General features: G+C 36.2%; 1 protein-coding gene across 31 annotated transcripts in view; it reads right to left on the bottom strand.

Moving 5' to 3' along the window:
- Positions 1-27,343, bottom strand: part of ANK3 (ankyrin 3) — a 709,526-nt gene that overhangs the window by 67,424 nt on the left and 614,759 nt on the right. For 17 of the 31 annotated variants that reach the window (XM_055092833.3, XM_055092837.2, XM_055092830.1 and 14 more), the window contains 4 exons: positions 19,394-19,500; positions 14,012-14,236; positions 13,370-13,468; positions 11,088-11,242 (listed from right to left, as the gene is read on the bottom strand). In XM_055092833.3, coding sequence (XP_054948808.1) covers positions 11,088-11,242; positions 13,370-13,468; positions 14,012-14,236; positions 19,394-19,500 — 586 coding nt within the window. The remainder of the gene's footprint in view (positions 1-11,087; positions 11,243-13,369; positions 13,469-14,011; positions 14,237-19,393; positions 19,501-27,343) is intronic. The other 14 variants (XM_057298899.1, XM_057298898.2, XM_055092846.2 and 11 more) reach the window with 1 other exon arrangement.

A 27,343-nucleotide genomic window follows, 5' to 3' on the forward strand; every position in this document is an offset into this window, starting at 1 on the left:
AGGATTAGCATTAATAAATATTATATGTAAATAAAACACTAGATAACATTTTAATGTGTTAACACATTCAACTCAAACCTGTTTTTTCCCTGTTTCTTGCTTTTAAAAAAGGAAAGTGAAATACAAAACAAAATATCCTTAGCTCAGTGCTGGAAAATAGAGAACTAAATCCCCAGACAGCTGGAGAGAGGCTCCAAGGGGGAAGGAGGCAAGGACCCTCCACACTCAGCTAACTCTCACACCCTGACTGTGGCCACATTGCTCGGCATCATGAGTACCTTCCCCTAAGGCTTTTGAGTCTAATAAAATTATTAGTTGTTTTAAAAATTAGGTGTTCTTTTCATAAAGAGCAAGGTAGCCATAGTTAAACTATATTAAATTAAATGATGTTTGATATTGAGACCCGGCACACAGCAGGTGCTAAACAAGCATCTACCAAAGAAATCAACTGGGAATCAATGAGACTCAGACAGTTTTCATACCAAACAACTGTACAGTTCTTTAAGTCTTGCTATAAAATATACGTACTAGTAGAGACTGGTTATTGTTTGTTCTTTTAGATTACTTTATTTTATTAGATACGAGGTTTCACTTTGTCACTTTGGCTGGAATGCAGTGGTATGATCATAGCTCATTCCAGCCTTGAACTTCTGGGCTCAGGCAATCCTCCCACTTCAGCCTCCTGAGTAGCTGACACTACAGATGTACATCACCACGCCCTGCTAATTTCTAAACTTTTTTTGTAGAGACTGGCCTTTGCTATATTGCCCAGGCTGGTCTTGAACTCCTGGCCTCAAGCAATCCTCTGCCTCAACCTCTCAAAGTATTTGGATTACAGGCGTGAGCCGCTGTGCCTGGCCTAGTTTTATTTTTATTAAAAAAAAATGCACGTGAAAAAGTGGTTCTAATCTTCCTACTTTTTAATCCACAGTGAAATCTATTATGTCCATGTGTTTATAACTCAAATTACTGTTTACTTAATGAACATTTACACAAAATGAGTTTAACTTTCATAAGAATATAAAACTCTTTCTGGAAGTTTTGTATTACATATTTTAAAAGTATATCAGAGGCCGGGTACAGTGGCTCATGCCTGTAATCCCAGCATTTTGGAAGGCTGGGGTGGGTGGATCACCTGAGATCAGGAGTTCAAGACCAGTGTGGCCAACATGGTGAAACCCTGTCTCTACTAAAAATACAAAAATTAGCCAGGTGTGTCGGTAGGTGCCTGTAATCCCAGCTATTGGGAGGCTGAGGCAGGAGAATCACTAGAACCCGGGAGGTGGAGATTGCAGTGAGCCAAGATCATGCCACTGCACTGCAGCCTGGGTGACACAGCGAGACTCCATCTCAAAAATAAAGAAAGAAATAAAATAAAATAAGATAAAAGTATATCAGAGAAGTCAGATTTCCAGACAAATAGTAATAAAGCCTGATAATGTAAAAATGAACAGTGCCAATATTCTTTCTGGGATTGAACTTATATGTATTTAGATTTTAAAAACGGTCCTTACTAATTAGGTCAAAGAAGCAGCAATATATTACCAAGAATCCTTTGTTTTGTCCCATCCTATACATTACAGAAAAAAGCTCGACAAAATAATCTGCGGCACAAATGCAATGCCACTATCACATTCACATCTGCAGAGTTCCTAGCTCCTAATGCAATGTCCTCCAACCTGGCCAGTTCGTAAGAAATAATCGTACTACATGTTAGTACCACAGATTGCTGGGCTTCTGACTAGGCAGACCTGGGGTGAAACCTAAAAATCTGTTTTCACACTCTACCCAGGTGACTTTTTGACACATTTGAAAAAGCAATGTCTTGGTAGACTCTCATCCTGTACTTTGTCTTAAAAATTCAGAACCCAAATTGTTAAAAACATGACAACAGGACCCTATAAAAAATAAGAATGGTTTAATATGAGAAGAAAAGCTTATTGGCAAAAATAAATATTCATTACTTTTATATGGTTTTGTTTTTTAAAAGGATATTCTAAATAACTCCACAGCTACAGAATTGAGGGAGAAAAATGGCATAAGTTGCTGTAAAGTAAACAATAGAACATAAACATAAGAGCTTCTTACCTTTCAGGGTGATTCATAATGCCATAGACTATGAAAAGACCCTGAAATTCCTCTCTCCTCTCTCTTTTTAAAATCTGTTACTAAATTCTCACATACAAAAAGAGGATTAGAGGGAAAAGAGAAGTGAGTTCTGAAATAGGCAGTTTTGGCCAGGAGGAAGATTGAACTTTACACTTACTGAAGGTCTATTTTGTGTCAGGTCAATTATCATTTGGCCCACACAGCATTTTGGTAAAATAGGTGTCTGAAGTTCAGAGAGGTGAAGTGACTTGTCCAGATGGATTTAGCTCGTCAGTTTTAGAGCTTAGAACCTAGGTCTAGGAAAGGGGCGTTGGAAAGAGATGAAGTCACACAGACATGGACTTCAACCACTCTTTAACAGTGTCTTTGCAGACTACCTCACACATGAGTGGTGGTTGATAAATGGATGAGTAATGAATAGATTTGCAAATGCCGTGGTCGAAAAGGTGACCTGACTTCTCATTGACCCATCTAAGCAGCAGGCCTGATTACAGAGCCACTAATGTTCTATAGCCTTCTTGCCTCATAGATAAATGATAAATTTCTTAAGCACCTTGTAACTCAGTTTATTTGTAAAAGGTGGGACAGCATTCTCTGTGACTGAGGTTTTGTTACAAACAACAAGAATCATAAAATGCTTTGCAAATATAAATGGTTATGGAGACCATAATACAATGAAGCATAAATAACATGACTGAAATCATGTTCTGACTAAATGGGTTACTCTTAACGCTTTCAAATGACCATCTTGATTAGTTTTTGCCTCACTCTTATGGGCACACAATTAAATGTCTCCATCACTTGGTTAAATGGGGACACAGCTCTGTTTCCTATATCAATTTAGATTTCAAAGGCTATTTGTGACCTGGTCAGGGTGGAGTGTGAATAGTCCATGGAAGGAATACAAATGGCCTCAAGGTTTCCCAAAGGATGATTTGTGTATCAGGGTTAATTTCTAGTCAGGTGCAGGCTTTTCTCAGCTCCTCTAAGAATGGGGTACTTGATATTGAGAGGTGAAAAAGTAAAGGATTTTTAGAATGTTAGATTTCAAAAAGCAAGTTATGGGGTCTGTGGTAAGTCACTGTAGACAGGTGCCCAGGGTTGAAATATAGCTCTATAGTCAGTGCACCTGGACCTCAGGCAAGTTCCTGAACTTCTCTGAGCCATATGTTCCTCATCTATGTGATTAGGATGAGCAGTTTCCTCTGGGATGGATATGACAAAAAAATGACAGAAAACCACCCAGCACAATTCTGTTCACATAATAACTTAGAAGAGTTATATATTCTTTTCGAGGTCACACAGCTTTTGAGGGCAGCCAGAGAGTCAATCTGTAGCAGATCTAAGGAAATACACAAGTTATATTTTAAAAATAATTCTCTACAAAGTATAAATCTGAATTGCTATCATTTCCATTTCATTCCATTAAAAAAAATCACCAATTACTGAAAATTAAATATCAAATAAGTTGGGAGAAATGAAGAAAATAAAAAATAAATCTATAATATTCAACTCTAGTTATAGAATATGTAGAACAACATAGCATTTGTAATATATTTACTGAACTAGTTTAGAAAACTACAGGCATTTATCCCTTTGGAATTAAAGTTCAGCTCCATCAAAATACACAACTTTCATAATAAGTTCACATAAGATGTTATAGGGAAAAATCCTCAAATGATATAACTTGATCCTTCTTCCTTGAAGTAAACATCATAGAGATCTTTTCAATGTTTTAAAAAACATTTATTTTAAAATAATTATAAATTCATGGGGCATGGCAAAGATAGTACGAAAGGCTCCATGCACCTTTTATAATTTTAGTGTTTAACTCATATTCTTATTCAATTCTGTCATCTGCTTTATATATATTTGGGTCAGCATTATTTCACATCTTTATTCAGGGTAGAGATCCCCTTTGTTGTTTAGATTTGCACGTGTAATAAGTGCTGATGATGCAGAATGTCTGGAAACGATGATATACCTGCTTGTTTTTACCTACAGTTTTAGCAGTCTATTAATATAATTTCTGACAATCATATATTTTTAAAGCTATTTTTAGAAGATTAATTTTTAATCATTATGTGCTTATGAGATATTACTTTAAAAATCAGGGAGAAATGTGACTATTTTTTGAACTCTACCTTCAGTGTTGACATTTAAGATTACTTTGTACTCTGTGTGTAGAATGACCATAACCTGCCCCAGAGCCTTCCCCAGGCTCCAGACTTCCTCTCCCCATTTGGTGTAGCCTCCCTTCTTCCAGAAAGTTTTTCTCTCTCTTGGGTATGGGTCACTGGATTGAGAAAAAGTGTCACCAGCAGGGGGGCATATGCCTGACACAAGTCATTCATTTCTCCGTTCATGCAACAGACTATGATGAACTGACAACTCTGTATCAAGAGTTGTTATATGCAGTGGGCATAATGGCTGTCAACAAGTCAGAGTTGGTCTCTGCCCTCTTAGACTTTTGCAGTGCACCAAGGAAGATATCAAAGTTCAAAGTTGCAGTTATGGTACTGTGGGTGTATTTACCAGTTTGATCTGAGTCTGGGGTTTAGGGAGGGCTTCCTGGAGGAAGAGAAGTAGGGGACGTCTGGCCACTGGAATAATCCTTCTAAGGTTTTCTTCCATGACTGCAGATTAAGAGACTTACATTTGTTTACTTTTCCATGTGTGCAAATAAAAACATGGTTTCAGGCAATTAGTCCCCATATGTCACTTTTTTCACCCCATTGTTTAAGCCATTACTGTTACATCTAAGGGAAAAATCAATTAATATGATTCTATCTTCAAAATCCAGAATCATAAATAGTGTCTTAAACACCATGAATCAATAACCTCGCATGAGCAGCAAATACAGAACACACTAAACTCCAAAAGCTTAGACCTGCAGTTTCTGGCACACTGGTCTCTCTGTTCACATCAACACTAAAGGTAGTGGAGGCTGATGTCCAACCTCGTGGACCTGCTTCACTGCCCTCAGAGGGCTAAAAGCTCTACTGTGCCTGATATGGGGGGTGGTGGGCAGGATGGCTGATGTCATTATTTTGATCCACTAATGTTTCATAAAGACATGTAATTTCTGGCAAATCCATATACACAAATGCATTAAAAACTTGTCCTTATTAATGCTTATTTGCTTTGTCCTAATTTTCATTTCTAAACTAGAATTTTTATTTCTACTAGTTTGGGGGACTGTTCTGCTACAGTTTCCTTTCCTTTCCAACACAATGGACATCATTCAGTTGATTTAAAATGCCAGTTTATGGCAATAGGCTGAAAGTCAGTATTTTGCTATGGTTTTTTTTTTTTTTTTTTTTTTTTGCACCCCAACCACAATCCTGATTTGGTTAAATTCTATTTTTATTCTCTCCTTGGGAATTTTTCAAAACTGTTACTAGATTTCTCCAGCAGACAGTGCTGTGCACAACATAAAGCTACACATTTCATATCGGTGCTCAACTGCTTCTACAATGACTTAACACTATTGGTCTCATGGCAAAAACAATTAAATTATATTGAAATGAACCTAATTGGCAACTTCTGAGAAGTCTGTTTCTAAGATACTGTTTATGTAGTCAGACAGTAAATTTAAAAAATTTTCTGTTACATAGCAAGTACCAATTTCCCTTTCCTGTTTACAATAAAACAATAGTGTAATTATTCAATCTAAAATGTATTATCTTAAAAACTTCATTCGCTCTCATTTGAAAGTTCAGCAATGACAAGAAAATACGTTCCTAGCATTGTAAAATTGTTTGGGGGAACTTCAGCAACATTTTGTTCCAAGACAGTGATTGGGATTTTTAAACAATGGCATAATTCATATATACTCAAAGCCTTCCGTGTAATACTTAGGTAGCAACAATTTTTGTGTTAAAACAAAATAGATATGTAAAACAAAGCATACACACTGTCCAGAGAGGCACTGTCCAGTAAAAATATAATGTCAACTGGGTATGTAATTTTAAATTTCCTATAGCCACACTAAAAAATAAAAATAAACAGGTGAAATTAATTTTTTATTTGTTTTTTAGAGATGGAGTCTATGTTGCCCAGGCTGAGCTCCTGAAATCTTGACCTCAAGCAATCCCCCCACCTCAGCCTCCTGAGTAGCTGGGATTATAGGCACATTTTATTTAGATTAATATATCCAAAATATTACCATTTCAATGTGTAACCAATGTAAAAATTAATAATGAGATATGTATTTGGAGGAGGGTACTCATCCTCGCGTATCTGGTGTATTTTACATTTGCAGCATATTTCCATTTGTACTAATTTTATTTCAAGTGCTCTGTTGTTCCCTGGAGCTAGTGGCTACTGTATGGGACAGGGCAGGACTAGAACATTTCTGGAGCTTTTGGTTTGTAAATTAAGGACCTCTTCTACTAGAAAATTCCAGATGCAAGATAACAGCAAACTACAAAACACTCTTTGGGGTCTGACTTTGGAGATGTAATTTTAAACATGTTTAATTCAACTTTGTGAGTTTAATTAAAGTAAGGTTTTCATTAAACTTAAAAAGTTAATTCAGTTCGCTGCGTTATAATTTGGTGGGGGGAATGAATGTTTGTTTTCTGTTTGCAGCATCTTTTTCTTGGCTGAGAAAACAAAAATTGACAAAGACTAGAACAAAATCTATGTCTGCTGCCAAAGTTAAAAGTTGTTCTTGTTGCATGATACCTTAGTGGTGATGGCAAGTTCTTCACACCCAGACGAACTGTCCTTTCTGTGATTCTAGCCTCTTCAATAGACCTTTGCTAATACACCTACTTCGTTAGCAAAACCACTGATATTTTAGTCCCTGGGCTTGCTGGTGATAAGGAGTAACTTTTAATTCCCCCTTATTTTGCAGCTACAGTTTTTCCTGAATACATACCATATTTTTTGTGTCATACAAAGAAACTAAGAGGTGTCTTCATTAGTAATGGAAAACTTAAATACCAGCTGACATATATGTGGCTCTTTTGTTCTACACAAAGCACTTTCACAGGCATCATTCATTTGAGAGCATACAGAGGCAAAGGAGCAGTGCAGAGAGACAACTAGGTGTGGAGTCAGAAGTCCAGGTTTGGAAGACTAAATCTATTTACTGTTTCCGGGTGGTGGCGATGTTGAGTGTGTGTCATCATAATCAATGATGACCAGGGCTTTTACTAGCTGATGTAGTGTCTTTGTACGATTTGGAAAAGGGTGCCCACTTGGGGTGTATACAACCTTGTAGGTACACAGGTTGGCAACTAGATAGCAGCTTTGAGCAAATTAGAAAAAAGTACCCCTATGTCTTACAGGCCAGTGTCAGGGCAGATGGCTTGACAAGTGAAAAGGGCAGGATTTCAGACCCCATTTGCTCTCCTGCACAACTTACATGGCAGTTGTGACTATGACTAAACACTGATTGAGTGATTCTCATATATCAGGCATCAAGCTAGGAACTTTACATATATTAGCTCATCTATTCCCTATTAGTTCACTATTAGACATCCTCACTTTACACATTTAAACCAAGGCTCAGAGATCGAGTGCTTCGTTACGGTCACACAACGAGTAAGCGGTGGAGCCAAGATGAGAAGTCTAGTCTGTGTAACTTCCATAAATCATGATCCCAACCACCACATTACATGGGGCAAATTATCCTGCTCCTTAAACTTCTCTTTCCCGGGAGTTATTCTACCAGTTAAATTTGACTGTGTGCATGGAAAGGCTTCACACATTTTAACACACTATAGGAACATAAACTGATATTTACAATTGTGTTAATAAATCAGAATATTTGCTAAGATGATTTTTAAATACTTGAGTTTTAAGATTTTCAGAGAAGAACCTACAACAGGACTGGTTATAAAAGTGGCATGTAGATTGGTTGTAAAGTAGCACATAGAATTCATCTATGGAGAAGGGGGTTGAAAAAGTAAGCATTTATAACAAGACAGACATTATCAAGGGTCACTTGCCACAGATGACAGATAAAGCTTAATTGTTATGAAATTAATACATTATATTAAATAATGGTAAGACAATTTTTTTTTTTTTCTAAGACAAAGTCTTGCTGTCATCAGGCTGGAGTGCAGTGGCGCGATCTTGGCTCACTGCAACCTCCGCCTCCCGGGTTCAAGTGATTCTCTTGCCTCAGCCTCCCGAGTAGCTGGGACTACAAGCACATGCCACCACGCCCAGCTAATTTTTGTATTTTTAGTAGAGACGGGGGTTTCACCATGTTGGCCAGGATGGTCTCCATCTCTTGACTTCGTGATCCACTTGCCTCGGCCTCCCAAAGTGCTGGGATTACAGGCGTGAACCACACTGCACCCGGCCTATTTGTCTTTTTTAAGGAAACCTTGAGTGACCTGGTCACTGGTTTAATTCAGGAACTATTTTCATCTTGTTAATTAACAGTTATTCAGTAGCAAAATGGGAGGGGAACAGAGAGGATAAAAGAACATAAAAAACATGAAACCTCCTAAACTGTGCTTATGCTTCTCTCTGAACTAGAACTTTGAAAAGTTGTACCTTCAAGGAAGAAGTTGGCTTTTTAAAAAGACAGATTTGGGGTTTTTTTTTTGGCTGGTCTGCTTTTGAAGAGAGGAAAGTTCTGGTAAGAATGAAGTGTCTTTGGGGATATGAAAAGAGTGGCGAGAAAGGTTCGAGTTTGGCATACAATTTGATTAATTGAGCTTCAATTATAAAATGTGTGTAGTGGTTGCTTCATTACTATTAAGTTTAATACATGAAGAAAATCTGTGCCTTGAAAATTCCGTCCTCATTTTTGCTCTAGTGGACTCCAGTACTTGATTCTTTAAGCCTGGAAGTATATGCATTTCCTTTGCATTGCCTAAAATGGAACCAAAGTTTATCTGGTCTTTAAAAATGTGGCAAGGAAATGCTATCTAGTTTTTCCAAAATAACACATAGAATCCAAGACAGAAGATTACATCATTGTTTCTTTACACCTTGGAAAACTACGCAGCCATAAAAAAGAATGAGATCCTATCTTTTGCAGGAACATGGATGGAGCTGGAGGCCGTTATCCTTAGCAAACTAATGCAGGAACAGAAAACCAAATACTGCATATTCTCACTTATAAGTGGGAGCTAAATGAGAACTTGTGGACACAAAGACAACAGACACTGGGGCCTACTTGAAGGTGGAGGGTGGGAGGAGTGAGAGGATCACAAAAAGTAACTAGTAGGTACTAGGCTTTGAACCTGGGTGAAAGAATAATTTGTATAATAAACACCTGCAATACGAGTTTACCTATATAACAAACCTACACGTGTAGGTTTGAGTTTGGCACTCAATCTCTCTGAGCCTTAGTTTAGGCTGAGGGAGGAGAACTGCTTGAACCCAGGAGGCGGACGTTGCAGTGAGCTGAGATTGTGCCACGGCACTCCAGCCTGGGTGACAGAGTGAGACTCCATCTCAAAAAAAAAAAAAAAAAAAAGAAAGAAAGAAAGAAAGAAAAGAAAAGAAAAGAAAAGAAAAGAAAAGAAAAGAAGTAGACCTACATTTGGACCCCAGCCTTACTACTCAGTGGAATAACCTTAGATATGTTACTTGACATCTCTGAACTTCAGTTTCCTTATAGGTGGAATTAAAACCACCTGATTAGCACCCTTATAAGTAAAGTGGAATTAAAACCACCTGATTTGCAGTGCTATCCTTTCTTTTTAAATTTTTCACATATGAAGGCATTTATCAGTGCTTCATGAATGCTAGACACTCAACAATTACTATTTTCCCTCTACCTTGCTGTAAAGCCATCTTTAAATTCATGGTTGGTGGTGATTGTGTCTTATACCAAACATTTGGCATGACAATTTTTTCTACAGAACAAATATAATGGTGATAATAACTCATAATTATCAAGGGCTTACTATGTAACAAGGACTGTATTTCATATGCGCCTCACATAATTATTTTATTTATTCTCAACAATAACCATAGGAAGTTAGGAAGGTAATCTCCATTTTGCAGAAGAAAGACAGGCTCACAGAGTTCAATAAATTTGCCCAAGGTCATTCCTCAAGTACCCTACGGTTCACCTCGCTCCTTTGTTCACACCTTGAAACTCACTGGAGACTATGCTGAGTGCATTCCAAAAGTCAGTGAATTGAAAAAGAGTGGATCTTATGGAATATGAATTATATCTCTAATAAAGCTGTTGTTTAAATAATTCCTGGATTTGGAGTGATTAGGAAGTGAGTATAAAGGAAGAATTAGCTCTGATATTTTTCTCTCAGCATCAGACGTTATGGTGAGCCTGTTCTCTAATTTTTTTTTTTTTTTTTACATTTTTAAAGGAAAACTCTGCGTCAAACACCTATTCTCAAAACCAGACTATTCCCAATGTCTACTAAGAAAAATTGCTCTGGTTCTTAGGGTCAGACAGCCTGAAGAAGTTGTGTATGAAAAAGTGACATGTTCAGATATATATCAGTCTTACTAGGTCAAAGAATGAGACATTGAAACAACACAGACCCCAATAATTACCCTGAAACATTTTTTAAAGACTAATTATGGCCCAAGAGAAATCAAAAATTTATGAAGGATACTGAAATTATCTGGGAGAAACTTGAAAAAGCTGAAAGAGTCCAGAAATAATTCCAAAAATAAAATGTGAACATATTTTCTTCAAAATGCTCAGCATGCCTTGCATACTTTCCATTATTATTTCACCCTCTTCTTGCTCATTTTTGACTTAGAAAACTTCCTTTGGTATTGGAAAGATTGATGTATGTGATTAAAGATGGAATCATCAAAATACTTATACTTCTATATTACGGAGAATAAAGTTTGTTAGATTAAATGGAACTTCAGCATTATGATATAGAAAACAGCAACAAAAGCTGAAGAACTTGGGTCCTAGCTTAAAATACAAATGTGTGAAATTCAGGTCCTGCTTCATGTAATCTAGCCATTCCTTTAATTTCTGCCTGCAGACATTTACAGAACCAAGGAGCCATCATTATTACCTTCATCCATGCCATTAAGTAACTCGGTTAAATCTTCATTTTTGCTGTCAAACTGATGCTCCTTCCAAGTTTCACCATTTTCACTTCGAAGAACAATGAGTTCTCTCTCTTTTCCTCTCATGGACCCAAAGTGAGGGATTTCCACTATGACAGGGCTGGAAAAAAAATCCACATTATTTTGGTATCAAATTAAATATATTTATAGTATCATACTTAAAAAATGTTTCATTAACAGTATTCATTTGAAAATCAGAGGTGCCACTAAGGTTGGGAATGATTTCAAAGCTGCAGAATCATTTGCTAATTAAAGAATATTTTCGAAGCCTGAAAACATGCCATCATTCATTCATTCACAAACAGTTCTTGGAGGACTACCATATGTTAGGCATAGGATTTAATGGGGGAAATTTTTCAGTACATATAAATAGGAATTTTGAATCAGAATGGAAACTTTTTAAAGTAGACCATAAGAAAGTTGGTCCATTTTTAAAAGACACAATAGGTATATTATACAAATGCTAATGATTTAAAAGGACACAGTCATTTCTTTAAAAAAAAATTCTATAAAGTTCCTAGTTTGAAAGATGATTGCTATATTTTCTCCTTAGCAAGAAAACAATCAATATGTTAACAACTCCTCCAACAGGCAGATTCCATGCTTTTCATGGCCTGTACAGTTAAGACAATTCCTGTGTTTTTCAATTTGTGAAATGGTAGTAGGTAGCTTCCATTCCTGGCTCTAATATAACCTGCATAGGAATACTTACACTTTCTGTAAAAGTACTTGTTGGTTTGAAATTGTCACATAATGACACAGTAATTTTTGACAGTGTCCTTTTGCAAAGGAATGTAAAAGAATGGCTGCAAATTGAACATAGCCAATCAAGCCACGGGAAATAATTTTGTTAAATTTTAAAGTAGGATAAATACTAAAAGAGATGAATGGAAGTAAGCAGACCACAATCACACACAGTTTATGTAGTTGGATTGTGCAGCTTTATTTTATGACATTTAAGTAGACAGTATCATTATTCTCCTACAGAGGTTGTATGGAACCCCATTTCTTAACCTATGTGTTTAGGTATATGTGATAACAGAAGATACAGGCTTAAATAAGTAAGAGCAGAAAAAGGGATAGTAGTTGTAATGATCAAATAATATAAATAAAAACATGAATATCGATTTATTAGAAAAGCATTTGCTTAAAACGGGGATGATAAATATGGTCATTTTGCTTTTAGCAAAATCATAATTCATTCAAATTAAAGATTAAAAAATAATTTTTATAATGCCTTTATTCTTCAAGAGGTAGAAACAAAATCAAGTGTTCTTAGCAGTATTAATAATTTCAAGATTAAGATATTTACCAGAGTTTTTAACTACACCTTATAATTAAACATTAAATTGTATTTATTTTTGAGAACAAGATACAATCTTTGCAGGTTAATATGTCAGATACTGTCTCTGTAAATATTTAAGGAATGTGGCTTTATGTATGATGTTCAATGATATTGGAGAGAAGGTATGAACAAGGGTCTTTGATCAAGGTGAAAGCCAAGCATAGCTTTTCATTAACAGGTTTCTTCATGCAGACTGCCAAGGCAAATACAACAATCAAACAGACAAGTGAACAAACAACAAATACCAATGCATTTCAGCTCAAACAAAACCAAACGAAACAATTTTATAACTTTAAAAGAATACTCTATCTGCTGCCTATTTAATTTTATTTAAATATCTTATTTTCCCAACACTTTTCAAAATCAGTTTACTTATTGATGACTTCTTCTCAAAGCCCATAAAAAATTACACAGTACTCATGTACTTTTAAAAGATCTAATTACACACACACACACACGCGCACGCACACGCACACACACAGGTGTACATACATGTAATTTATAGCAAATGTTGACTCAAAGCCTGCAAATACCTTCTCTTACACTGGGTTAAAGACTTTTGCTGTCTTAAAAAGTATCATATTCAGAAGAAACATTTCAAATAAAAGAAAGGTTTACAAAAGCACGAAGTTATGAAAGCAGAATGCTTGCAGTGAATTCCACATGCCTGAAAAGCACAAGATAGGTAGCGGTGCTACATTAAGTCAAGCCACTATGATTTTTTTTTCTTTCAGTGACACACATCAACTGAAAGCATTAAAAAAAACTTAAAAAATAAAAATAAACTTAAGACAAGAATCAGACCATGGGTGTGACAGAAAAAAATTGAAAATGGAAAAAAAAAATTGTAGACATTCTGTATCTTGTCTATAAAGGTCCTACCCAATAAATTTTGTTCCTTGAGGCCCAAGCTGCAGGATTCGGCTAACCAAGCTCTCACCCTCATTTACAGGGGGAGGATTGGTAGGAAGATGCAGTTTACTGAATAACATCCATGCAGCAGAAAGAGAAACGAGAAGGGGAAATTGTGAACAAACTGTCAGTCACGACAGAGCCTGCCTGATTTGTACCCAAGTGCCACCTCAGAAAATGAATTAAATTCATTTTTCCTTTTTGTAAAATACCATATCACAATGAACTGTTTCCCAAAAAATTTTCTTTAAAAAGACATGTCCCCAAAGTAGCCATATATTCAATGCGGTAAAATAATGCCAGCATCTGTATTTTTTCCCTAGAATGGTGCCTTGACTTCTACAGGGACCACTGGGGTTCCGTGCACTTGCTGAGCAGAGAACATGCTTCTCGGTTAGTAAAAGCCTTGACTAGCAAACTGAGTTAAGAAAGTATCAGCCTATTAGCCTTTCACAGAATCACACAGCTTTGTGACCTTTGACACTTTACAAAAAGTATACTCAATCAGGTACAACTAAGCAGTTTTAAGAGTTAACTCCTTGAGTTAACAAGGGTAAAGAAAATCAAAGATGCATTGTGAGGGCCAAGGTTAAAATTGACAAAACAACTTACCCTAAAAATTGTGCCCCTGCAGGACCCATTTCTACCAGCCTACTGGCTAATCCCTCTCCTTCCACCATGGGGGGTGGGTTGGCCAGTTTATGTCTCTTTACCAAACGGCAGGTGATTCGAGTGGGGGCCGTACACTTGCGTGGAGGAATGATGATTCTCATCCCATGATGACGGCTTCCTCTCATGGAGCCCCCTCTCGCGTCCACCATAAAGCTAACCAGAAACCTGAGGGGAGAAGATCAGAGGCCAATTCAAGGACGGAAATAAACTGTGTTCACAGCAAGTTTGGAAATTAAATGTTTAAGTTTATTTAAAGCGACAGACAATGTAGCTATCATTTCCTCTAAAGATAAATCAGAAGTCAATACAGTGGAGTCACATCAAACATGCATTTAACTTGTGCACTTTGCAAAAACTGAAACACAACTTGTTTTTGGTGGAACATGCCCCCCATAGAAAAGCCAACTACTTTACCAGGCTCAAATGGAAGGAATAAGGAAGGTTTCAAAACTGGAGTAAAAACGGTCTAGTAACAGGATTCTCATGCATTTAAAACAAAAAAACTGTGGTCTTTATATTCAAAGGTCATTTTAACTATAAGTGTTTTTTGCCATATGCTGCCATATGGTCTCTTACAAGTAAGATGAAACTCCACAGTATGTCTTGACATTTACGACTCATAAAATAAATGTATTTTTAATCATACCAACACTAATTTTTACTATGATGAAGCAGAATATAAGAATAAAAGCAGGAGATGACTACATTTGCTACGGCGATTTTGATGGAAAGAGATTAAATGTTTTCAGTATAAATATGGGCTTAAAAGCTGTCTGAAATAACCTACATTTGAATATTTTATACAATGATTAAAAAAGTGGAACTTAGACTTTTAGAAAATGGCTCTAAATAATATAATTCTGTCATTGGCCTTTTATTAAAGCTAATAAGGAAAAAACTGTCTGCATGTATTAATAGGTATAGAACTATAAAGAAATTAACTGTTATTTTTGGGTAGAAGCATATTGGAATCACTGTCTTCCATCACATATGCATGGTCCCACTATCATCATCACAGAGTTATAACACAGTTATCATTATCACAGAGTTATAAGTAAACATAAATCAATGAGTTCAATGTGTGGAAGAGTTAAGGTCAGACAGGGGAACACAAATATATCCCTGTATTCTAGTTTCCACGTATGAAAATACACAGATTACTACTAGCACAGTACAAAATGGTGATAATTAGAAAATTGTCTGAATTCTTAAAGTGTTTTTAGAAAAAAAAAGTCCCATCCATCAAAAATCTTTACTATTTTTTCCCCTAAAAACAATGCTAACATCCTGCAAACAGATTTTAAGACCTTGCATGGACTTCCTAGCTGGGGACCATCTTCTGAAGAATGATACCTCTTGACCTTGAAAGAGTGACCTTTTCAAGCAAACTGGCCTGTGATCCCCACAGGCAGAGGCAATGGGCTGGCGATCATTTTTCAGCCTATCAGATTCCTAGAACCAACTCTGCTCATCAGTAAGGTGGACTCATCTTCATACCCTTTTGCTCATTTTGGATTTAACCATTTTACTCTGAATGAATTTATGTCTTTTACAACATTCTATCAATTTTGGGAGATTGGGACCACTATGATAATCAAGGTAAAAGGGGAAAACACTGACTATCTCAAAAACAAAAAGAAAACAAAAATCACTCCTCCCTAGTCAAAGAAAAAGATACTTGTTCACTTGTACAAGTGTCGGGATGAATTGTTACCAATGCTAAAAGACATGAGGCTCACCTGAAATTGCTCTGGGCTGCCTACATTTTCTTAGACATACGAATATTTAACAACTACTTTTATTCAATAATGAAGGCAACATGGCAATATTATAAGACAAAATCAAATCATTCCCTGCACTTAGTAGTTGTAACTACAAAATCAATTTTTCATTAGGAATAATAGTAACAGAATGGATTTAAAACAATTCACGACAAACTCTGGGCTTGAAGATTCAGTTGTGTCAGTACACACATACACCCACACTGGAATGTTTCCACTGAGAGGGGAATGTTTGCCCTGGCAACCGCTGAGTCTCAACAATATAGATAGTAATTCTGGTTGGGTCTGTCTTGTTCACTGATTGACCTGCAGAGCCAAGCACAATTCTAGCACAAAATAGGGACATGATAAATGTTTACTGAATGAACCAATGAATAAAACTATTTTGCTTAGAAACTGTGTAGGTGAGACTTGGTTACTAATACTAATGGATTGATGGGTGGATAGATAGGTAGATAGCTGATTGGAGCTGAGCGGACTGAAGGTAGTGTACAGTTTATCAGATTAAAATAAAAATATCTCAGCTGTAAAGAATATCAGAACCAATGGAAAAAACACTAGTTAAGATGATATTAACAACAAACTGGAAGAGTCTCTTTCTCTGTGTTCTGTATAGCACACAGTACCTGCCTGGTGCTCATCAGCAACCATTTATTGTTCTGAGGTTCTCAACTTCATAGAGTCAACAGACTGAGGAAAAGTGGGACTATTCATTAAACAGGACATGGGTCCTATTATTTAATAACATTATAAAATATAGTGATTTGTTTTACAAACTCATGTCTTACATATTCTGTGTGAAAAAGTCATGCAACATAACTTATAGAACAAATTAAAAAGGTGATATATAATAATATTTGTATCATTAATATTTAAACTATAGCACAAATTCTACAAATGATCCTAAAACTAATACATGAATGTTTCTAGTTTTAGGAACAGCAGGATGACAAATGCTGATATACTACAGACATTGACACGATCTAACTATGGGAAAAATTCACATAAATTAAAAATACAAAAAGGATGGTTCACATAAAGGACACAGTTATCACCTTGAATCATACTGAGGAAGTGGAGAAGAATAGCTGCAAAATAATTTAGAAAGCAAATGGGAAGAATTAATGTAATATAATTAGAAGCAAGCAACAGAAAATGTCAATGACGAGCAAAGGAAAAATAAAAACCATCAGAAAATGAAACCAGGGCATCTGGCATTTGTGGGACAACCTAGAAAAATATCTGCCTTACGTAGCTGCATAAACTGCAAGGACCTGGCATCAGTGAAATATTTCTAAGTGCACACCAGGTCTATATTTTCCTTTTCAAATAAGCCCACACCTGCTGCCATTACTTTTGCTTTCCTGCACATGTCTATTGTCTCTCGTCTTCAATAACATTCAAGGTGAAGGGGAGATAACTTGCATACTCAAATACTTCATTGTTTTTAATGTATGGGAAAGTTCATTTCTGATTTTGTTATCATGTTTCTTCAACTTCTCAGTTTACTAAATTAAGCCCTAGTACCTTGTCTTTGATTTGTAGAGAATACAAAGTGATGGTTTCAGGTCTTTGAAATATGGCGGCAATTCATCAAGCGTGATTCAAAAAACTCTTCAACATGTTTGCTCCCTGAATGTATCCCAGATGTTATATATTTTCCTTCTTGAATCTGATTTTTTCTTTTGCTTTTCCAATATTAGACCCATATGCATTGAATATAAATTATATAAATATTTTTAGCAGTTTAAAATTATAATAATTCAAGGTTTCTCTAATTGAGTTAAAGAAATGCAATGTTACTAACTCAAAAGCCACCATAAAGTTTATAATTTATGAAACACTTTCATGTCAATTATTCCCATTTGAATGATATTGCTCTGTTTCTCAGAATTGTAGTATTACAAAGCCAAAATCTATAACGGTATTTTAACCTGAAGCATTCCTCTGAGTCTGATTTTTTATTTGTAAAATGAGGATAATGAGTAATACGTATCTCACAGAATCATTATAAGGTTCAAGTAAATATAAATGAGACAATACATGTAAAAGATCTAGCACAATGCCAGGTACACGACAAGAAGTAAGTAAACGTTAGCTATTACAATTTATTTTAATTAGGAGCAGCAGCAAATACTTCATATAATATATGAAGCACTTCACAAAAGTTAAGTGTTGTTAATTTATTTAATTCCAAAATAATCTGCCCTTGTCCTTGATCACAATTAACTTATGGCCTAAATGCCAATTTCAAAGGCAAAAATACCTTGAGATATTCATCATTTTAATGAATTATTTTGATTCTACTTATATGGATGTCAATTATCCCAAATTTGAATTACCCAAAGATGAAGAATCCAGTATCTAAAGATACACTAATTTATTAATTCAGTAATTGAAGCAGGTCCCCTTTTAGCCTCCTGCCTCGAATTCCATTGACCAGGGAGGCAGGATGAGGAGGCTACTCGATGTGGTTTTTAACCACAGCACTTCCAGTGTAGACACTGGTATGTTTTTTTTTAAGTAAATATCTTTATTCTTTTGATTCATTTTCTAAAATTACAATTTAATACAACTTAATTGTAATTTTATTTCAGAAATGCAGAGGCACCAACTTGAAAGTTCAAATTTATATATTCTTTTAAAAGGAAAATCACACAAATCATTTATCAAATCAAAGACCTGTATCACATGAGAAAAAAATGACAATACCAGAGCTCACTGCTCATTTAAAAACTAAATATTTGCTAGGTGTGGCGGCTCATGCCTGTAATCCCAGCAGTTTGGGAGGCAAAGGTGGGCAGATTGCTTAAGCTCAGGAGTTTGAGAACAGCCTAGGCAACATGGCGAGACTTCATCTCTATGAAAAAATACAAAAATTATCCGAGCATGGTGGTGCACACCTGTGGTCCCAGCTGCTCAAGAAACTGAGGTGGGAGAATGGCTTGGGCCCAGGAGGTAGAGGTTGCAGTAAGCCAAGACTGCACCACTGCACTCCAGCCTGGCTGACAGAGCCAGACCCAGTCAAAAACAAAAAACAAAAACAACTACTAAATATTTGAGAGAAATTCTTCTATTATTAAGGGAAGCACAAAAGTCAGTTAAGGTAAATTAACAGGCATACTTACATATTTAATTTTCTATTGGAAAGAAAAATCAGATACCTAGAAAAACTTCATTTGAATAGAAAAGTAAAACGGAGAAAAATCATTATGTTTCAAATTTTAAAAAACTTAAAAAGGAAATTTTCTGAAAAGGAAAATTAAAGACCTAGAAGATTAGAATAGCCAGGAAAGTTTGTTGTACTAATAATTTCATTATTTTTCTAACAAAATTAAATTTTTCTCAAAAAAAACTCATACAGAATTACTTAGAAAAAAACAATGATTTACAAATACATCTCACATATACTAATGAATATACATTTCATACATGAATATATTCATATATATGAAGCTTGTTGATGTGAATTTATAACTCTCAGTAATAAATGCACTGTTCATGTAGTAGGATAATGAAAAGTGACATTTAGGTTACTTACCCAGAATGAATGGGGCTTGAAACAAGATTGACATTGTCTAAGGTGTCTGCAGCCCAGCTGTAATGTCTAAGAGAATCTGAATCAAATTCCCTTGTGAATGTTAGATGCTGAAAAATAAAATGGTAAATTAAATTACATCAACAAACCACACAAGACTGGTTTCTCTACACATATAAAATATATCTGTATTCCTCTAATTCCAGATAGACTTACATTCAACATAAATAATTTTTAAATTCTCCTCTATAGAAATACATTGAAATCTGAGTGTAATGTTAGAAAATAAAGTCTATTGATGTATTGTTTTATTTCAATCTTTTAAGAAAGTTCCCTGGGTAACTGACATGGCAAAGAAATATCACAGAATTAACTCCAACTATGATTTTAAGCACATGTCACATTTTCAACATGTCTCCAAATTAATCCTATAACAACTGTAATTTTTTTCCCCAATTCTCAAAATAAAAAATGAAAAATTCAATCTTGATGACTTCTGGTTCCAAGTGGGGCGGAGTAGCTAGTAGCAGCCTAGTGCTTCTTCCAAGTAAGCCAGATAAAATACAGCAATCGTATCTGAATGCAGCAGACGGCGGTTGAAGCATCGAGAACTAAAAGAACTACCAAACTCTGGGAGGGTGAACATCTTCAGGAGTTGAGTTGACTTTCTGTTGCCCATTTTTAACTTACAGGCTTTTGTCAGTTACCAGTGCAAACAGATTTGTACTTTTAACCTACAGGGGTCACTGTTGTTGAACAGAAAAGCCAGGAGAGTTTTGGTGGAGATTTGGGTGGCCTCAAGCATGCTACAGTTTCCTGCTAAGAACATTTGCTGAATTCCGAAGCTGTGCAGAACAGGAAGCTCAAAACCTAACCAGAAATATCTCTGAAGAGCATAATGGAGATTTTTGGCAGTAATGAGAAAATGACTTAAAAGTTTAGAACTTATAATGGGAAGAGATTTGAAGATCATACAACGATTTTAAATAAGGATGCTGGTGTGCTGGGGGTACCAGAGGTAGTGTGAGCTTTCACCAGGGCTGCAGACCAGCCTCATTTCAGCAAAATCTTAATTGAATTAAAATTTACTATTCTATTTGCCTAGCAGAGGGAGGGCAAACATTCTGTGAAGGAATATATCACCATCGGGTGTGTCCACAATTTTTTATACACCATGTCTAGCATAAAGTGAAAAATTGCCAAGCATGGTCAGAGTCGGTGGATAAAAGCAGAAAAATGAAATAAAACCAAACCAAGCTAGAGAGACACTATAAATAGACTCCCAGGCCATCCCGATTCTGAGGTAAGCTAAGTGCTTTATAATAACTATGATTAGTATGTTTACAAAAACACAGGGAAAGATAGAGAAAATAAATTAAATGGGATAGAATGCTAGAATATACATAAGAAGGAATCAAATGGGCATTGGTTCAGTGCTAAATACAATGTCAGTTCTTTACTTAGACACAATATAAAAGAGAGTTAAGTCAGAGCCCTAAATGGAAAAATATACAAAATGAAGGATAGGTTAAAAAAAAGAAAGAAAAAAGTACAAGATGTGGAACATTGAGAGATTTTAACATAGGTGTAAATTGGACCCTTAGAAATAGAAGAGAAGAGACTAAAGTAGAAGCTGTATTTGAAAAGATAATGGCTATGAATGTGCCAATGTGATAAAAGATATTAGCCCACAGATCCCCCACAATCTGCTGCCTACTGAAACCTCAGTGAAATGACAGTCACATAGTTAAAAATACAGACACAGAAAGGACAGAGAGAATAAGAGAAAACACATCGGCAGAAAAACAGAAGGATTGGCTAGAATTCTCTTTAAAAAGTGATTTGACCTTCATAATCCCCTCAGTTGTCAAATAATGATCCCCTGCCATCACTACCACCAACCCTAGCAGAAGACTAGAAGGCTAGAGGCACCATATTGAAAATGGGGATTGTACACTGAATATTCAGAATCGCACCCTTCCTTTACTGGTCTCCCAGACACAGCTGGGGACAGAGTTCTAGGCAAAAAATGGGAAGTCTCTGAGGATTCTGACCTGCCCATTGGAATTTCCCAGTGAAATGTTCTGGCTTATTACTTCAGTGGAAATCACGGATAACAACCTCTACACCATATAGAGAGCTTCCAATGAGCTTATTAATGAGTAGACAGCTGACCGTCACTAGACTGCTGAGAAAAGCATCTAGTATAAAAACAAAACAAACAAGCAAACAGAAGGAAAGCAAATTGCAGGAAACAGGCTTTTCAGGGAGAAGAAAACTTAAAATTATTCATTAATATCTAGAGAGAGATGAGATATTTTTACACCTATGAAACAATAGACTACTTATTAAAAAAAGAAACATTTAGGGAAAAATAACTCTTAGAAGTAACAAATATATTGAAAAAAACCTTAGAAAGTATAGAGAAATTTTTAACTCTAGAAAATAGGAGAGAAAATACAAGAAAGCAAAAGATAAGTTCAGGAGGTTCAAATCCTCCCCTCAGTCTAAAAAAAAAGAAGTCCTAGAAAGAAAAAAAAAATTGTGAACAAAGGAAAATAAATCAAGGAAACAATTTAAGAAACTTTTCCAGAGCTGAAGACAGAGGTTGCCAGCGTAAAATGACCCAGTGAGTGACCAACACTGTGAATACAGAACCCATTGTGGTACATCATCGTAACATTTCAGAATTCGGAGACAAAGACAGAGTCTATAAACATGGAGAGAAAAAATGGTCACAGATGGAGGGTCTGTGTCAGACTTTTAACAGCAAAACGTGAAGGTAAAAGGCAATAGAGCAATTCCTTTAACATGCTGACAGGAAATGACTTCAAGTCAGAATTCTATAACCAGCTAAATTAAAAACAAGTATAAACTAGACAGATATTTTCAGATATATAACACCTTAAAAAACATATTTCTCATGCACTCTCTGAGGAAACTAATGGAAGATGTACTCCACCAAAGTGAAGGACTGACCCAAGAAAAGGGAGGGCATGGACTCCAACACAAGAGAAAACAAAGGGAATTTTCATGGTTATGATGAAGGAAGACCCAAGAGCACATCTGTGTGCAGTGGACCTACAAGGAATATAACAAGTAAGAAAGGTCTAAGCGAGATGAGGTAAGTAGATGAGACACATAGATCACCTAATGAATGTGAACATATTGAGAGATTTGTACAACTGGGGGAGAGTTTTGGGGCTGGACTATTGATATGCACAGAGGACATCAAGCAAGTGAAAAAACTCCAGGGAAAATAAAATATTGTGCTGGAAAGAAAAAGCAATCAGGTCAGGCACGGTGGCTCATGACTAATCCCAGCACTTTGGGAGGCTGAGGCAGGTAGATCACTTGAGGTCAGGAGTTTGAGACCAGCCTGGCCAACATGGTGAAACCCCTTCTCTACTAAAAATACAAAAAATTAGCTGGGCGTGGTGGCACGCACCTGTAATCCCAGTTGGGAGGCTGAGGCAGGAGAATCGCCTGAACCCGGGAGGCGGAGGTTGCAGTGAGCCGAGATTGCGCCACTGCACTCCAGCCTGGGTGACAGAGCAAGACTCCATCTCAAAAAAAAAGAAAGAAAAAGCAATCATAATATAAGCCACATATGTGAGTAACATTTACATAGGCATAACAAGATAAGCATCAAATACAGATATAAGCAAAATAAATTACAACTGTTTGCGGAAATGGGAGGATACGAAGTGTGCATAGGGAGGAAAAGTGTGGGAAAAAAAGCTTCATCTTTCATTTGGGGAAGTCAATAAATAATTCCTGAAATGGAGAAAAATCAACAAGAACAATATACATGCAGTATTTAGAGATATCCAAGCACATCATACGAGTTATCAAAAATTATTCCAAGCACTTGTCTCTGGAAAGGAGAACTTGGGGACTGAAGGTGTATATGGGGATTATGTTTTTTCCTAACAAGTGTGTCTTGTAGAATGATGTGGCTTTTTATTTAATTGCATAACTTTGGTAATAATAAAATCTAAATTTAAAAACTTACTCTGAATTACACAGATTTTTAAAAAATAGCCCTGAAGTCAAATTGAAAAATAAATTTGTAGAGCAATTACATGCAAGTCGCTATCTCACCCACATCCTAGGAAAATGCAAAAATGAATGAGGAACAGCTTTATCTGCATTTAATGAGCGAGGACACATCTAGTGAATGGGTGTGCAATTAAGCTTCTAATAAGAATCCACGGAACCAAGATTCTAACCCGTCAAAAGCAATAAACCATTTAGGAAAGTTCCCAAATTCTATATGGATTAACCAAATATGAGGTGTTGGTTTCAGTCTGGCCTTATTTAACAACAACTTATACTGACTTTTGGAGACCCAAACCAACAAACCTTCAGAGTAGGGCAAAACACTTAATACAAAGTAGTGATGCTCCTTTAATTTTTTTGGCACGAGTGGAGTGGAGGGCAAGCTACAGTTCTTACACTGGGGAGCCTAAGGTTATTTTTCACAAAGGTTCATTTTTTTAAAAAAAGTTCTCATAAATAAATAATATCATTCCTCTTTGGTAATTACAGTAAATTATTTACCTTTGGTACTCTTAGAAACATGCACTGGTGCCATTAATTATTGAAACAATGAATTATGTCTCACAAAAAGGTATCACTGCAATCATGTAATATTTATCAAAGCCAGAGTGTGCGAGGACATGGATTCCACATCCCTCTGAGTCCTTTCTTAACTTCTTTAGTCTTGCAACTCTGCCACTCATTGAAGCTTTGTTGTAACACGAACAAATCTCATACTTGATCAAAACAATGAGCTATATATTATTTTGAGCTATACGTCCCAATATTTGTCCCAGATAGTAACACTTAAACATGTTTTTAGGTACCTTAGTGCTTTCTCTTCTGAGTTTTGTGGTTTCTTCAGGTTTATGAGCAGACGTAACTCAATTTTAATAACCTAAATACAGGGAAACAAAATACTCTTCCTATGGAGCATCCATCTAAATATAAAATGAAGCAATTCAACGGAACCTATGGTTTATACATAGATACTGAATTGGTATTTCATTTCCATGCTACCTGTCTGTGAAGACTTACTCCTACAGATTAGAATCTACTTAAAACCGAAATATAAAATTTCAACTATTCACTTATGTTTGTTCTGACATGTTACTGTGCATAGCACCACAGTACTAACAAAAAAACTTTGCCTCTATTTAATTACTGAACAAATACACATTTAAAATGATTAACAGGGCCAGGTGCGGTGGTGGCTCATGCCTATAATCCCAACACTTTGGGAGGCTGAGGTGGGTGGATCACTTCAGGTCAGGAGTTCAAGGTCAGCCTGGCCAATACGGTGAAACCCCATATCTATTAAAAATTCAAAAAGAAAACTAGACGGGTGTGGTGGCATGCACCTGTAATCCCATCTACTCGGGAGGCTGAGGCAGGAGAATCGCTTGAACCCGGGGTACAGAAGTCGCAGTGAGCCGAGATCGTGCCGTTGCACTCTATCCTGGGCGAAAGAGCAAGACTTCATCTCAAAAAAATAATAAATAAATAAAAAGAAATAAAATGATTAACAGAGATTCCATGTTCATGGATTGGGGCAATCAATAGTGTTAAATATTGTTAAATATTTAACAGTATGTCCATACTGCCCAAAGTAATCAAAGGATTCAATGCAATCTCTATCAAAATAATGATATTCTTCACAGAAATTTAAAAAAAAATCCTAAAATGTATGTGGAACTACAAAAGACTCAGAACAGCCAAAGCTATCCTAAGTAAAAAGAACAAAACTGGAAGAATCACATTATCTGACTTTAAATTATACTACAGAGATATAATCACCAAAACGGCATGGTGCTGGGAAAAAATCAGGCACATAGATCAGTGGAACACAATATAGAACCCAGAGATAAATCCATACATCTACAGTGAACTGATTTTTGACAAAGGTGCTAAGAACGTACATTGGAGGAATACTAGTCTCTTCAATAAATGATGCTGGGAAAATCAGATAGCCATATGCAAAAGAATGAAACTAGGCCCCTATCTCTCGCCATATACAAAAATCAAATCAAAATGAATTAAAGACTTAAATCTAAGACCTCAAACTATGAAACTACTAAAAAAAAAAATACATTAGGGAAACTCTCCGGGACATTGAACTGTGCAAAAATTTCTTGAGTAATACCCCACAAGCACAGGCAACCAAGGCAAAAATAGACAACTGGGATCACATCAAGTTGAAAAGCTTCCGCACAGCAAAAGAAACAATCAGCAAAGTGAAGAGACAACCCACAGAATGGGAGAATGTATTGACAAACTCTCCATCTGACAAGGGATTAATAACCGGAATATATAATGAGCTCAAACAACTCTCTAAGGAAAAAAAAAATCTAATAATCCAACTAAAAAATAAGCAAAAGAACTGAATAGACATTTCTCAAAAGAAGACATACAAATGGCAAACCGGTATGTGAAAAAGTCCTCAACATCACTGATCATCAGAGAAATTTAAATCCAAACCAGAATGAGATATCATCTCACCTTACTTAAAATAGCTTTTATCCAGAAGTTAGGCAATAACAAATTCTAACCAGGATTTGGAGAAAAGGGAACCCTCTTACACTGTTGGTGGGAATGTAACCACCACAGACAGCAGTCTGGAGGTTCCTCGAAAAACTGAAAATAGAGCTACCATGCTATCCAGCAAGCCCACTGCTAGGTATATACCCAAAAGAAAACAAGTATATCAAAGAGACATCTGCACGCCCATGTTTATTGCAGCACTATTCACAATAGCCAAGATTTGGAAGCAACCTAAGTGTCCATCAACAGATGAATAGAAATAGAAAATACATACACAATGGAGTATGTACATGCAACGGAGTACTGTTCAGCCATAAAAAAGAATGAGAGCCTGTCATTTGCAACAACATGGATGGAACTGGAGGTAATTATGTTAGCTAAAATAAGCTGGGCACAGAAAGACAAATTTCTCATGTTCTCACTGATTTGTGAAAGCTAAAAATTAAAATAATTGAGTTCATGGAGATCGAAAATAGAAAAATTGTTACCAGAGGCTGGGAAGGGTAGTGAGAGAGTGCAGGGGGTGGAGGGTAGTGGGAGTGGTTAAAATGCACCAAAAAAAAAAAAAAAAAAAAAAAAAGGAAGAATGAATAAAGGCAGGGTGCATGGCACATGTCTGTAATCCCAGCACTTTGGGAGGTCAGAGTGGGCAGATGACTTGAGCTCAGGAGTTTAAGACCAGCCTGGGCAACATGGCAAAATTCCATCTCTATAAAAATTACAAAAAAGAGCCAAGTGTGGTGGTGTGTGCCTGTAGTCCCAGCTACTTGGAAGGCTGAGGAGGGAGGATGGCTTGAGCTGGGAGGTGGAGGTTGCAGTGAGCCAAGGTAGTGCTACTGCACTCCAGTCTAGGTGACAGGGCCACACCCTTTCTCAAAAAAAAAAAAAAAGTATAAGACCCTAGTATTTGGTAGTACAACAGAGTGACTACAGTCAGTCAAAAGTAATTTAATTGTACATTGTAAAATAACTAAAAGTACATAATTGGATTGTTCGTAGCACAAAGGACAAATGCTTGAGGTGATAGCTACCCCATTTGCCATGATGTGATTGTGCACTGCATGCCTGTATAAAAATATCTCATGTCACCCATAAATATATATACCTACTATGTATTCACAAAAATTTTAAAATAAAAATGATAAACAGGATACCACATATGATGATGGTTAAAGATGAACTAGACCCGACTTTTAAGTTTTCTCAGCAAGGAGGGGTGTTGCCTGGGCTTAATGGAAAAGCTTGGCTTTGAAGTTGAGTCACAGACTTAGATTTGGAAATTGCCTTTGCCACTTGTTAATGAAAACACTTCTTTCCCACTCCCGATTTTTCCAGTTTGAAAAGACAACCCAGTTGTGTAACTATGGGCCT

This window comes from Pan paniscus, chromosome 8 (genome assembly GCF_029289425.2).
Source record: "Pan paniscus chromosome 8, NHGRI_mPanPan1-v2.0_pri, whole genome shotgun sequence".
Taxonomy (NCBI): domain Eukaryota; kingdom Metazoa; phylum Chordata; class Mammalia; order Primates; family Hominidae; genus Pan; species Pan paniscus.